This window comes from Pituophis catenifer, unplaced genomic scaffold (genome assembly GCF_029215685.1).
Source record: "Pituophis catenifer annectens isolate HBS135680 unplaced genomic scaffold, rPitCat1.0.hap2 SCAF_1, whole genome shotgun sequence".
NCBI classification, from domain to species: domain Eukaryota; kingdom Metazoa; phylum Chordata; class Lepidosauria; order Squamata; family Colubridae; genus Pituophis; species Pituophis catenifer.
Window position 1 is genome coordinate 73,030,350 of NW_027256881.1, and position 15,064 is coordinate 73,045,413.

At 37.4% G+C, this 15,064-nt stretch overlaps 1 protein-coding gene across 1 annotated transcript in view; it reads right to left on the reverse strand.

Annotated features, from left to right (window-relative positions):
* Nucleotides 1-15,064, reverse strand: part of SMOC2 (SPARC related modular calcium binding 2) — a 130,875-nt gene that overhangs the window by 37,568 nt on the left and 78,243 nt on the right. Inside the window, exons 8-9 of the mRNA XM_070951204.1 lie at nt 6,058-6,244; nt 1,852-1,934 (exon numbers count right to left, since the gene is read on the reverse strand). Coding sequence (XP_070807305.1) covers nt 1,852-1,934; nt 6,058-6,244 — 270 coding nt within the window. The remainder of the gene's footprint in view (nt 1-1,851; nt 1,935-6,057; nt 6,245-15,064) is intronic.

Consider the following 15,064-nt stretch of genomic DNA (forward strand, 5'->3'; position numbering starts at 1 on the left):
TCATACAGTTGGATGCAGTACTAAATTACAATTAAATTAATTTTAAAATAATCTGCTCACTTAATAGGCATTATAGAGGCTTTATATCTTATAAATAGTCATGCAACTAGCCATGCCCCAGAATTAGCAACAACTGGTAGGGGATGCACTAAATTTCCTAATATTTTAATAATCACTGTAGAAAATTCATAAAAAAATATTTTTTTTCTTTCCTCTGACACATATATTATCACAACTAGAACTTATGCCAACTGGCTTTGAGCCAATTTTCCCCAAGTCTTTCAAAGCCAACTGTTTATTTTATATACTCAGGTTTAATGAAGTGGTACTTGGCTGTGTAACATCATAGTTTTTGAACCTCATTAATATTGTGATCTGCAAATCTCATTACTTCCCCTATTTAAAATTGGTCCTCTGGTTCAAATCAATGAGATCTGCACAACAGGATGCTCTTAGATAAGCGTAACAACTATATGACAGGGGAAAGTCAGAAAAGTAGTTCTTACAGAACCATTATATACAGTACACTGTCCTGGTATCTCCCAGGTTCAAACTGAGGAAAAGAATAACTAATTTCTTTTGGCTCAAAATAAAAAAGCGAATAGATAAGAAAAGTTTAGAACTTAACCTGCATTCTGCTAAAAGCAGATTTTTTTCCCCTGGTTTTTATTTGCCAATGTAAAATAAAAGGTTGCGGGCTAAAAATAGATCTCAGAGAAGTTCTCCATGGACTCACCAGCTGATTAGTTCTGCCAGTCCACTACTAAAAGTTCTACAATACTTATTATACTTTATTATGAAACATTATATACTCTTTTTTAAAAAAAAATCAGAGTTGCACATTAGAAGTGTAGAATTGATTACAGAGTTGTGGCTGAAATTGTTACTGAGCTATTCATAATCACCTCCATATCAGTTTCTTAATTAGTATTCAGTCAATCTCTAAGAATGAAGAGACATATACTATATACCTACACACAGTTGGAACTTGATTCTACCTCTGTTTATCACATTATATTTGCTTTCCCAGTTTAGGTGAGATTCTATTAGAGTAGAGTTCCCCCACATTTCTGGCTTTGTGGACCAGCAGGAGGGAGACCAGGGACAGCAGGAGGGAGACTTGTGGACCGGGGAGAGGGGATTGCTTTGAGAGACAGAGCAGCAGGCAAGCATGTGTGCAGCTCCATTTGCACGAATGGCAGGCATGTGTGCATGCCATTCACGCAAATGGAGCACGTGCACTAGCCTGCTACTCGCACAAGTGAGGATGCACTCTTGTGTGGTCTTGCCTGCCACTTCCACAGCCCCGTTCCAAATGGCTCATAGCCCAGTAGTACGTTGGGGCTCAGGGGTTGAGGACCCCTGTATTAGAATCTTTACTTTCCTCCTTTTTATTTATTTATTCAATCTTTTTTATCCTAATTTTATTACTTTTTAAAGTAAATCAAGGTGCATAATATAATATAATAATATAATATAATATAATATAATATAATATAATATAATATAATATAATATAATATAATATAATATAATATAATATTCCTTCCTCTTGATCTCCTCAATGATCATTCCAGTGGTATGTAAAATCTGCAGGAAGATTATCCTGTATATTTATTTATTTATAAACTGGTACACAACCACAGTATAATAACCAAGCAGGTTGTTGTGCTAGGCATTTTGAGGAACTGATTCCATTGTGAAGTCACAATTGTGACTTGGAACCAGTTCCATTGCATAACAGTATTTCAAATATTTTTGCTCCAGAGTTTTACTGTAGATATGAAGCCACTCTTCAAGTTAATTGAATGAATAAACATTCTCCCAAAACACCATTTATTATACACTCACCTTGCAACGGGCGCCCTTTGAACACGTCTCTTGTGTTGCTTGGGTGAGCTCTAGCACTGTTATCACACTTCGGCTGTTCATATCTTAAGGGAGCATAGGAAGAAAAAAAGACATTAAGCTAATGCTAATTTAATTTGAAAAACCCTACCATTTCAACAGCTGTGTGATCATACTGAAATTTGGCAGAGAGCTTGAGTTACTCTTGATTCTAAAATCATAGCCACACATTTATTCAAATGTCAAATAAAGCTCATTTTAAAAACCCATTAATTCATGCTACTCTACAAGTTTAGAATTCCTGGGCTTGGTGATGTGACTTACTCCCAGCAGCACATATTTGAATTACTTCTACACATCAAGAATCCAAAGTAATACAGGTAAAGTGGACTTTAATTTTATACTTGGATGCAGTTTTGATATTTTGATATTTCATATTATACTTCATGCCATGCAGTTGCCTGCTACAAGATTTATTTATTTTTCTTTGCAAGTATCTGGATAAAAGAATAAAACATGCTTTCAACTTATTGCTTATTAATTGGATGAAACCATGTCAACCAAATAAAAGTGACATTATTCCCAAGAAATAGGACCATGGCAAATGTTTTTAAAGCTCAGATTCCCTCAAGTATATTGAGGGTAAAGAAGAAATATCTCATTTTTATATGATATCCATAGTGTACTATTAAATAAACACTAATTTAGGGGCAATTTGTGAGATTAGCTTTCTACCATCATATTACCTACACTGATGGTAGAAAAATGACTGAAGATGCTAGACAACTACTTGTATCTAATATATGCATCATGCTTTATTGTATTTTTTATTTATTTGTGGCAGAGACCTTCTAGTTTTCAAATGCTATGTAATTAAATGAATGGGAAGGGGACTGAGAGCAGGATCTTTCTCCTACCACATAATGCAGTGTTTCTCAGCCTTGGCATGTGGACTTCAATACCCAGGATTGTATGGGTGGCTGGGGAATTCTGGGAATTGAAGTCCACATATCCTAAGATTCAGTGGTGGGATCCTGCCGGTTTAACAACCGATTTGGTGATCGCTCTGCCGCGTGAATCAACTGAGAAGATATAGGTCAGTAAAGCACAGGGGAGGGCAGGCAGATCCACCTGATCATCGGAACGAACCAGTTTCCTCCCAGCTGATCGTTGTAGGTACTGGTTTGCCCGAACCGGTCTAAGCCGGTAGAATCCTTCCCCTGCTAAGATTGCCAAGGATGAAAAAACCGATCTAATGACTTTTGAATTCACAAATTGAGCACTAAGAAAGCTTGAAAAATTCAATCTTCTAGAAATCCTAGGCAACTGATTTTTCAAAATCTAATCTCTGGAGAACAATGTGATCATCTGCTACACAAAAATGAACTGGACAGAGGGGAGGTAAGTGATTTACTCTATATATTCCAATGTTTCATTTTCCCTATGCCCTTCTGAACTTTACACTTTGGTTCCATATCTATGTCTGACATGAAATATGGCTACGGGATTATATGTGATGGAACAAAAAATCATAACATAAATACACACATATGGATATATGGGGGAGATGCAGGGTTGGGGGTTAAGTCCATGTAATGTTAGAAAATTTAATAAAATTTAAGGCGTGGGGGAAAAAAACTCTTTCCAAGCCCTTGTAACAAATCACAATGTGTTTTGATACTGTTCTGGTCATGGGAATAATATATGGTTGGAATGAAATAAGTAGTCCCTGCCTCCAATGTTTAATTTATCTCCTCATTGTGTGAAGGAAATGAACATTTCTGGAATTGGCTAATAGCCCATCAGATATAAGCGGCTGCATGAAGGTGCAATGCAATTTCATGCTCAGCTTAATAGGTGCCTATGGGTGAAAGGGAAGCCTTTAGAGTAAGAAGAACAGAAGCTGTTTTGATAGTGAGCTTTGGATGAAGTGGATTGTAATTGCTGTCACATGACTTTTTTTTTTTACCAAGTAAAGAATGACAGAAAAAGTCTTTGAACTGGGTACTCTAATGTGGCATGTGGCAAAGAGCCTGATCTCAAATTAATCTGATACCCCACTCTGCATTCCTTCCTTCCCTTTTCCTGCTGCCCTTCAGTTTCTCCATTACACCCTGCACTTCATGATTTCACTTTCAATTCTTCCTACAATTCCAGAGTTGTGTTCTATCCAGCAACAAATCACCACCTCAGACTTTTAGATGTTTAGGAACATCTGCAGTTCCTAAATGCTTTAGCCAGGCTGGCCAATGGTGCAAAATGCCGGGACCTGTAGTTCAGCAATGTCTGGAGGACGATGGACTCCACAATCTTGCTTGACGTTGAGTAGTTCAGAGAACCAGTAGTAAAAATTCTGACTGGCCCCATCCCCATCTATTTTCTGCCTCCTGAGTCCCAGTTGATCGGGAGGAAATGGGTATTTTGCAGTAACCTCCCCCTGGAGTGGGGTGGAATGGAGATTTTACAGTATCTTTCCCCTGCCACGCCCACCAAGCCATGCCACACCCACGAAGCCACACTCACAGAACCGGTAGTAAAAAATTTTGAAACCCACCACTGTTCTGCATACGTGCCATCAAAATGTATCCAAAAATGTGAAGAAATGGGGCAAAGGAGAAAATTCACCTTTTCAATTTTAGGTGTTTCTTAATCTACATAATAATTACCCTTACCACAAATATTCACAATGTAGCCCAATTTACCGGGTAGTATATTTAGAGGGGGAAAATATTAGTCTTTGAATTATAATTCCCACAATTCCTCATTACAGGTCATCTGGCCTCTGCCATATAATCTGTCACAACGAAGTCTATAAAAGCCCTCGGGCTACCTTAAAAGTGTAAGAAACACAGGCTCTTGTTATAGCAGGCTGACATTTCCAGAACAAAAGAAACAAGTATAAGGCAGAAATAGCGGGATCAAATGAGATCAGATGAGATGAGCAGGATCAAATGAGGCTCACTGGTTCACTCAGCTTAGAATTGTTGACATTGTCTTTGCAGAGTCTCCGATTACAATCACATTACAAGTCCTATTCGGAGATGTAGGGAATTAAACATAAACTAGGCTACTGCCGGCACAGACCTTCCTCAACTGAAATTGTGAGCGTGAGCAGATATTCTGGCTTTCTGCAGTTAACTCTCCAAAGCATTGTTTTGAATGTTCTGCTTTTCAAACTTTTTGTGCTTGTATCATGCTAAACAGACTGCATTGGTTCCTGGTGAGCTTCCATACTAGCATTCCTGAAGACGCCAAGCCCACATTGTTGCTTTTGGAAAGTGATATTTTGTCTGCTTTGTCTGCTAAACAAGGCTCTCAGCTCTTTTCCCTGCTTCTGGCTCAGCTGAAGCTCATTGAACTTCAACTTACTGTTTAACAACATATTAAAAATATTGTTCTCCTTTCTACTGGTTCCAGCGGTGTTGCTCCATGGGAAGTTAATCATGTGAAAATGGGCTGAAGGAACTGTTTGTGGGGGAAAAAATAGAAAGTTCTTTCTGACGCTACATTTATTTTCCTATAGTACATAGATGCTGGCAGAACTGATCCCCCCCCCCACTTGACTCTTTTCTCTTCTTGTGTTGTCACTTTTTGCGATATAAAGCAGGGGTGAAATCCAGCAGGTTCTGACAGGTTCTGGAAATATAATTTCTATATAAATTGAAAATAAGTAATAATTAGATGGAAAGTTGAGAGGTTGAAAGATGGTATTACTATGTATGTTCAAGAAGATCATTGACATTAGAATGAAATATTGAAATATTGAAAAAGTACTTTAAAATAATCAAGTACATTAATATTAGGATTATATAAGTTTGATTAATATAATAATTGACTGTTATTTGTATTAATATAAACCATATCCAGAGGCCACACTGTTCATGTATTGATGTTGATATATGTTTAAAAATAAAAACCCAATAAACCTTGGGAAAAAAAAGAATGATTACTCAACAGGAGTTGATTACTCCTGTTACAATGAGGAATAGTAACATCTTTTGTATGTTAAATTGCCATAGAATTGTTACACCATAATCATAATCTATTTTGTGCAGTTATAACCTTTTAAGTCTTTGGATGAAGACAGCAATGTCACATAGCTCCATATATATGTGCATGTGTTTCTTCCCAATTGTCCGTCTTCCTTAGAAAAGGGTCCAGATAAGAATCTGTTATTGTGTGACCACTTCTCCAATGAAGCTCTCTTACCTTGTGGATGTACCAGGAATAGGCCGTCCTGTATCAACAAGGACACACCAGCAATATCCTGTGGAGGGGTGACACTGCACTGGTTTATAAAGCCCACCATTAGCACACTCTGGAATGAATACATTATCTTTCTGGGGCTGTTTAGCTTCTTCTAATGCTGACTGGAGCTCTTGATCACATGACGCTGCTGGAAAGAAAAAATAATATAATTATGGATATTGCCTGTGCACAGATTGACTTATTGATAAATTAGCCATAAACCAATGGAAAACAGAGTTTTGCAGTATGATACTATTACTCCTTCTAATTCTGTATAATGCAGAGTTGCAGTAATGCAGAGCTGCATTAGTACTCTAATACAGTATGATACTCCTTCTAACTCTGTCAATGTACCAAAAACGAATTGAGATTATTGGAAGGGCATGCACAAAAATAGAAGATGGAGTTTGATACTTTTATTCAGGTCAAAAATCATTGGGCAACAGAATTTTTGGCAGGGGAAATTTCCCACTCAGTGTCTTGTGTATGGTGCATTGTGTGTATTTCTTTCCTCCAATGCAAATTTTAAAAAGAAAATTAAGAGAAAGATCTTTATTAAGACCAAGTAAGAAAATCAAGATTTCTCTTCCTATCAGTTGTCTTCACTGGTTCTTACTGGGGCGAGGGGAGACTGGAAAGGTCACCCAACTGGCTTCATTCCTAAAATGAGACTAGAACTCACAGTTTGTTGTACCTTAGTCAATACACTAAACGATCTCTCAATGATATCAGTAAAAGTTGTAAAAATATTTGTAAAAAGTTGTAAAACAAATCCCACACCTAAAAATTAAATAAATGCTAATGGTTTTAGAAGGTATTCTGTTGAGAAATCCCATAGGAAGTTGATTTATCAGGGGTAGCTAGTACCAGCTTTGCTGTTACAGCAGGAGCTATAGTTGTCCTTTGACTTACAACTGGCCGCTTAGCTACCACTCAAAATTACAACTGACCTGAAAAAGGAGATTTATGACCCAGATTTGAAGCTCCAATAGTCAGGTCTCCTCTGCAGTCATGAGATTGAATTCTGAGTGCTCAGCAACACAACTTCCTTTATGGTTTTTTATTTATTTATTTTTCTGGTTTTCAGTAAAACTTCACTTAACAACTGTGGATTTGCATAACAACTGCGGATACTCACTTAATGACTGTCACACGGGAGCCATGAGCAAATTCTCCAGGTCTTTCTGGAGTAATTTGGATACATTAAAAGAGTTAGTCAGAGAGGGACTTACTTAAATCATGAAGGAAGGAAGGAAGGAAGGAAGGAAGGGAGGGAGGGAGGGAGGGAGGGAGGGAGGGAGGAAGGAAGGAAGGAAAATAGTTAATAACTAATTATTCAAAATTTATTGCCTTCAGTGATTAAGAGCTTTTTTTGAGGCCAGCTGGATATGTGCCTTCCTGCCCAGATAAATACAATAAACTCTTTCGTACAGATTTAATAATTTATCCATAAAATCTTATAATTATAAAATCTTACAATTTTATAATCTCTAGGATTATAATGCTGTTTATAAATTGAGCCTTTGGAAATGATTTATGACCTAAAACATTTTAGAATGTGAATTCTCCAAACCTAGGTTTACTTCTGGTTGTCCTGGAATGCAATTACAATTTTATATCTTCTTATAATGTCTCTGCAATTCTATGTTTATTCTAGGTTTGAATACATATTCCTGTGTAAAACTCTTCCAGTCTTTTGACATTAAGAAGCTTGCTTTCTAAACCACAAACATATTTTTTTTCTTTGACCACATCCACATGGCATGTTCACACTAATCTGAGAATATCAAAAGCTGTTTTTCCCTATCCTGTGTGTGTATGTGGTTGGCACATCTATGTCGCTTTTGTTTCAACAGACTGCAGTACCAATTTTTTAGAAACTGAATCCCTTCTGAAAATTGTGGGCTTCTTAGGCATATTCTATCTCTGAAAATTTGTCAGATGTTTTATTTTTACTTTAGTGTGCTAACAAACTGAATAGTGTACATTCCAACTTCCTTAAATTGAGTTAAAAACAATACAGTACTGTATAAAGAGACAAATATACAATCTACAGTCATCCATATAAACAAAGAATTTGAAAATCTTTAAAATACCAGAGTAGATCCAGTGTTCCATCATCAAGGTGTGATGGAATAACCATGTTTTAATGGTTTTCCTAAAAATGAGGAGGAAGGGGCCATCTAAATATCTGGAAGAATTTTGTTTTGACAAACATGGATGGCACTGAAATGGCTTCCCTCTGTGATCCCTGGAGATGTCATTCCGTAAGTGAAAAGACCTGGAGAAACTCCACTGTAGTTGGATGGGGATCATGTTAGATAGGAAGATTTTGTTTGCTGGGGAAATAATATTTGGAATAAGCAGTCTGAAAAATGCTAAGTCCTAAGCAATGAAAATCTAAAAGTTTCCAAACACCCAGAGACATCTCAATAGCATCACTTTTTCAGTCTGGGGTTGAGATGTATGATGGAGTAGCATATGTTTATTGATGAATATGTGTTTGTGGATCAACTTGTCCAGCGGGCTTCATGTATATGTTAAATAAGAATAGAGAAAGAGGAAAGAATCCAATGGAGAAGGCATATTACAGGTTCCATCCCTTATTATATTTGGCAGGCTCTAAACATGGACCGTTTTTTGCTGTGGTGTTCACACTGTGGAATCTTCTCTCCCCTGAGGTGAAATCTTCTCCTCTCCTGAAGTGAAGTTGGCTTTGTTGAGCTTCTGGAAGTCCCTCAAGACCTGGTTATGTCAGCAGGCCTAAGGACCTCAGGAGATAAGTGAAGTAGCAAGGTGTTCTGCTATTTTTAACATCATTTTCTTCCGTTATTCTTTGTTCTAGCTTGGTTTTTATACCTTTTACATTATTGTTTTTAGCTGTTGTATGCTGCCCAGAGTCACTTGTTTATGAGTTGGGTGACAATATAAATTGATTTAAACAATAAATAAATGCACTCTATTTTCTGTCTGAAAATCACAGCCCCTGATATTTTAGAAAGGCGGAAAGTCCTGGAAATTTGATAGAGCTAATGCATTAGAGCTATTTTCACAATGTACATAAAAGGAATTGTGTGGCATCTAGAGGCAGCTTGCCTTGCAATAAAGCTTTATTTGGATAAATACAAAATACCAAAAAGAGTGAGTGAAACGCATTTGTTCAAACACAATACATAAGCCTTAATGATGTAGAAATGAATACTTTCTGCTGTAATAGTTCTTACTGTATTATAAGATTAATAGCTTGATTTGTCTTGCTAGGAAAGCATTTCCTGTCCCTTGTGATGTACAATGAATTCTTTCACCTTGGAAACTCTGCTGGATGGTCCATGGAGTTAAGACAGAGCATGTTTTTGGAAGGTGGACAAGATGTTTAATCAGAGTTTAGCATTCTACACAAGCTTGATCTACTCTGCACTTTTTTCATTTTGTGTTTAAACATCAGAAAGCAGGTTCTTGTTTTAAGGGTGGGGAAGGAGGACTTCTTTCAACACAGCAATGACTTTGGAAGAAGGTTGGTTAACCTACTTCCATGCCTTACAATTCAATAAGATCCTGGTCTTCAGGCACTGGATAAGAGTCTTGAATACCTTGAAAACTGGGTGCTTTTGTATTATAATAAATGCAAGTATCATGACATAATTTTGACTCCAAGACTGGGGAAACCCAACCCAGATTCCAGGAGAAAAGGGGAAAAAAATGTAGACCTTACAAATACAGATGCACATCACCATCACAACCTCACTCCTCACATCGCATCAGACTAAACTACTTTACAAATAAGTTATATTCTATTTGGCTATCCCAACTACATCAAACTAGATATAACTACATATGGCTTTTTTGTCCCTTTTGGAAGATTAATCTCCTGATCTCTAAAGACAGCATCACTTTCTGGAATGTGATGACAATGAACTTTCTCAGCATGAAAGTGAAGGAATATTTTTTTTTAAATGTTGACTTTTGCCATCTTTGTGTTAAGAGAGTCAGACTAATGTCCAAAGCTCAACAACTTAAAATCCAACTTTCTGAATTGTTTTTTAATTCTACTTACCAGTAGCTACTACCATGCACAAAGCAAACCATCTTCTGAGCCGTCAAAATTTCTGCTGGGAACAAGTTTTTAGCATGAAACTAGGGAAACCTGAAGGGACGCGGTGGCTCAGTGGCTAAGACGCTGAGCTTGTTGATCGAAAGGTCGTCAGTTCAGCGGTTCGAAACCCTAGTGCCGCGTAACGGGGTGAGCTCCCGTTACTTGTCCCAGCTTCTGCCAACCTAGCAGTTCGAAAGCATGTAAAAAATGCAAGTAGAAAAATAGGGTCCACTTTTGGTGGGAAGGTAACAGTGTTCCGTGCACTTTTGGCACTTAGTCATGCCGGCCACATAACCACGGAGACGTCTTCGGACAACCCTGGCTCCTCGGCTTTGAAACAGAGATGAGCACCGCCCCCTAGAGTTGGGAACAACTAGCACATATGTGCGAGGGGAACCTTTACCTTTACCTAGGGAAACCTGGGTTGAAAACTGAGCTCCAGAATACAAAATAAATGACATGGTCTTTTCTTTTAAGTGCCTCTGAATCATTATTCTCTCATTTGCTCCATTAAAATGATGTAGAGCGATTACACAGAAACTACAGTTTGGGCCGTTTCTTAAGGGTAAACCAACGACCCTACTAAAGTCTTTATTTTGAAAGAGTAAGTCACAGTAATTTTTGCTAAAGTGTTCTGCACCAGGATTAATTTCTCCAGATCATCCAGAGCTATCTTTCCTGACAAAGCTTGGAAATTAATTTTTTTAAAACCTGATACTTAAGACTGAAATGGGTGGCTGGTTCTGGCATCTTTCTCAGCCCAGAAGTAAGGGTGAGCCAGGAAAGCAAAAAAGCCAATAAGAATGCCAGTAGATTATATATCCTTAGTCCTTCAGCAATTTTTAATATACTCCTATGAAGTTTGCTTTTTGTGTGTTTATAACCGGCTCCAATGGCTCAGCTTTTCTTTTGGCTCCTGCTGAAAAGGCAGATCCATGGCTTGGCTGTGTCTTAGCCTGTGAGCAAAATAAGGCCAATCTAAAGGAAAAACATTCAACTATCCCATTATTAACTATAAAGAAAGAGGAACTTTGTGTCCTGTATTCTGGGTAATGTTTCACATGGTCTATGTATATAAAACCCTATCAGGGTGAAATAAGGTGGCGTTTTCTAGTACAAGTAACTTGACCTAAATTCTTTGAGCAATTGATTATTTCCAACAAAGCTTATTGCTATAATAAATAAATATACTATGTTATAAATTAGAGCAGCACCAACTATCCAGAAGGGATGTTTCACAAAACAAGTTTTCACAAATGCATCATGTTAAAGCAGCTACGTCCTCTAGAGCAGGGGTGTCAAACTCAGGTTGTCATGTCGGCATCACGTGATGTATCAGGACTTTTTCCCCCTTCGCTAAACCAGGCATGAATATGGCCAGTGTGTAATGCATCCAGCCCATGGGCCGGGAGTTTGACAGCCCTGCTCTAGAGGATTTGGCACAGCCACTTCAGTGGATGTCCTGAGTGGATGTCTCCATGTATGTGCAGGAGACATCTTTGCTTTGTTGCCAATCCCAGGAGAAGTTGATTGGGGAAAAAATTGAGGAAAGCAGGTGCATAAGCTTGCCAAAGAAGGGGGCTGCTGTGGTATCCATTGGAGGTAGTCAAAAAGGTCAGGCTGGAAGGTCATACAATTGAAACCTTGTCCTTTTTCTACCTGCATTAGCATATGTTAAAAGGGATGATGCTTTGATTGCATGGTCATACCTTGACTTTTTTTGACCCCACCCACAAATGGCTCAGGCTGGTTGCTATGCTTAGAGGAGTGGTTCTTCGGGCTTGCTAACTTGTTAACTGATGAATGTCTTGCCCAAAGAGCCTTGGTAGTACAGGGGTTTAAGGCACCCTGTTATTAAGCTGGTTATTAAGACCAGCTGCCTGCAATTACTGCAGGGTTCGAATCTCGCCAAGGCTCAAGGTTGACTCAGCCTTCCATCCTTTCTAAGGTAGGTAAATTGAGGACCCAGTTGTGGGGGCAATAAGCTGACTTTGTATAAAATATACAAAAGGATGAAGGCTATTGCTGAGCACATTGTAAGCCGCCCTGAGTCTTCGGAGAAGGGCGGCATATAAATCAAATTAAAAAAAAAAAATCCCATTACATATTTTGGACATCTTTTAAGCATAAGGACAGCTGGTATGTCCTTCTATTTAAATGTCACAATATTCACTTATCATTTCTATCATTTTGAACTTGAATGAATTTGAACTCCAACTTCATGCAAAGTCCATTCCAGAGTTTGGGTAGATTGTCAAATTCATTTTCTAGTGCACTCTAGTCAAATACAAAGGTGTTTCTTTCCTGAACATCCCATCTGCAAGATACTTTTGCTCTCCTCAGCTGTCCTCCATAATTCTAAATCAACTGTAAAAGTAGCAGAGAGCCACTTATCAGTAGGTTATGGAAATTCTGCTATGACAGCTTCATTAAACCAAAAGACAGTTTGTTTTCAGAACAGGAGCACTTTTAGTTTATCTTTTCTGCTCAGGTACAGGGAAGACTGATTCAGATATTCAGCACCAAAACATACAGCAGGCATACTTTTTTTTTTTTTAATTTGATTTATATGCCGCCCTTCTCCGGAGACTCAGGGCGGCTTACAATGTGCTCAGCAATACTTCTTTGGAAATGGAAGAGAATTTCTTTAAAAGGCCAATTCAAAATAACGATTATGTTTTTTAAAAAAGCAATACACACATCCATTTAAACAAAACTTGAATTCTTCATTTCCATTTATCACCATCATAACTGTGAACTGTGGTGCTGAAATGCAAACTATTAAACATACTGTGCATTCACATGTATTCGCTGGTTCCCTATAAGATCTGCATGAAGCAACAACACATGCGATCACCTGGATAGCTGAATTGGACATCCGGTTATGAGGCCACTGCCATACTCCCTTAGAAGTTTTGTATAAAGTTATGTGGGTTGTGTTTATGTATTTACTTCTCTTCTGTCATGTTCTTATCATATGCTAAATAATAAATAACTGTGAACAGCTCCTCTATGAGGCAGTCACTAAACAAGGGCTATCTGAAAAAAAAAAAATCAGCACATGGGACAGTCTCAAGTTAGCACCTGGTTGTAATCCTAGTTTATCCTGGGCATATCTTTAGATAAAAATAAGTACAGGATTCAAAAGGGGGTTTATTTAGATTTACTTAACTAAATATGCTTTATTGAAACTCATGGATCTGTTTTTAGCAGGAGGAAGTAGAGAAACAATATCTTTTGCTTCACTGATCTTGCAATGCTTGATGATACATAAATGATACTGTACTTGACTGCAAAGATAGATTCAGCTAATTTCTAGACATGTAAACTGGGGCCCTTCAGTCTGGTCTCCGTTTCCTTCACCTCACACAGAAGTGAGAATAGAAAAGAACCTGTGCATCTCCCCTTCTAGATTTCTAACTACTTAACAGTTTGCTTGTACTGAGGCAGTCCTTTTCACAAAGGGCATGTTGTCTGTATATTGAGGTTTGGTCATCTTTTTTAATAATCAAAAAATCCAAGCTAGCATTTCCTTCTATGGCAACATTAGGATCCTGGCTTCCTTTAAAACATGAGATATCTATCTTGCCAACTAAAATTAGGCAGAATAAAAGAAAGAAGCTTGGTAAAACTGTATATGTGTTCAGCCCAAATATCTGACATGATTCTTTTATCGGACTTGGAAGGAATACAGACACTTTTACATCTTTCACTGGCCACAAAAATGTCTCATATCAATGAAAACACTCCAGATAAATAAACAGTAAGTGATCTGTTTTGCAAGGAGGCCATGGCTTAAATCATGAAAATGGATGGGTTTTCACCCCAAACCTTTTTCCTGAGAGGCATATTACTGTAATATTGTTTAGCCTGTTTGCTATAAATACTTATTTGTTTTGGGCCTCACAATGTCTTTCCTCTATGTTCTCACACTTAATCTGAACTCTTTTGTAGTAAGGAAATAAAATCCAAAATGCCTAGTCTTTTGGCTGGATAATTCAAATAGAAACTAATTCTAAATGGTTAATTTTTTTTCAAGAAAAGCAGTGTCAAAGCAATAATGAAACTGGTCCTCAGTCTCCTAATAATGCAAACTTTTTTTTTATTACAGTTGACATAAATTTAGCCTAAAATTGATCCTTGATATGTATTTCCCCATATCCTGTCCTAACTACTGAAAAACATACAGCTTTAAGAGTTCAAAATTCCGTTTTGATACAGAGAATTAAGACAAAAATTATTTTAACAGATTTAATAGAATCAACTCAATTAAAGAGATGCTTTCCTTGCTAGCAAAATATTCTGTTGGATCTGCTTTCAGGGCTACAAAGTAACTTCTTAAAAACTTTAGCCACACTTTAAAATGTACATCTGAAGTGCTTTATGAGTTTTAACTTCATACATCATACAAGGGAGAATCAGATTCCCTATTTAGTTGAACTAAACTGAGGTAAGTCCTCTAAAGGTAATAGCCAGGTGCTAAAATAATCATACTTTTAATGTCATTTTCTACCTTCTAGCAAACAAGCAAATAAAATTGCAGAGAATTTATGAGTGTTGCTTTGCTTACGAGATAGGAACAATTCTGTCAATGTAGCGAAGCTGAAATCATTCTGAAAGAATAAAACAGACCTGAACACCATTTTATTTTTTAATAGGCAGAAATATTGCAGGACAGCAATAAAACTAAGTAGATAACTACATGTCGCATGATTTGCATCACATAGTTCTTCTCCGATTCATTGGATTTCGATCCCTACAACTAATGGAACTGAAACCCAAGAATATTTACAGGGATCAAAATCCACCATATTTGGAGGGCATCCGATCAAAAATCCTGTCTGAGGAGAAACCTTTTCCCACTGTTTATCAAAG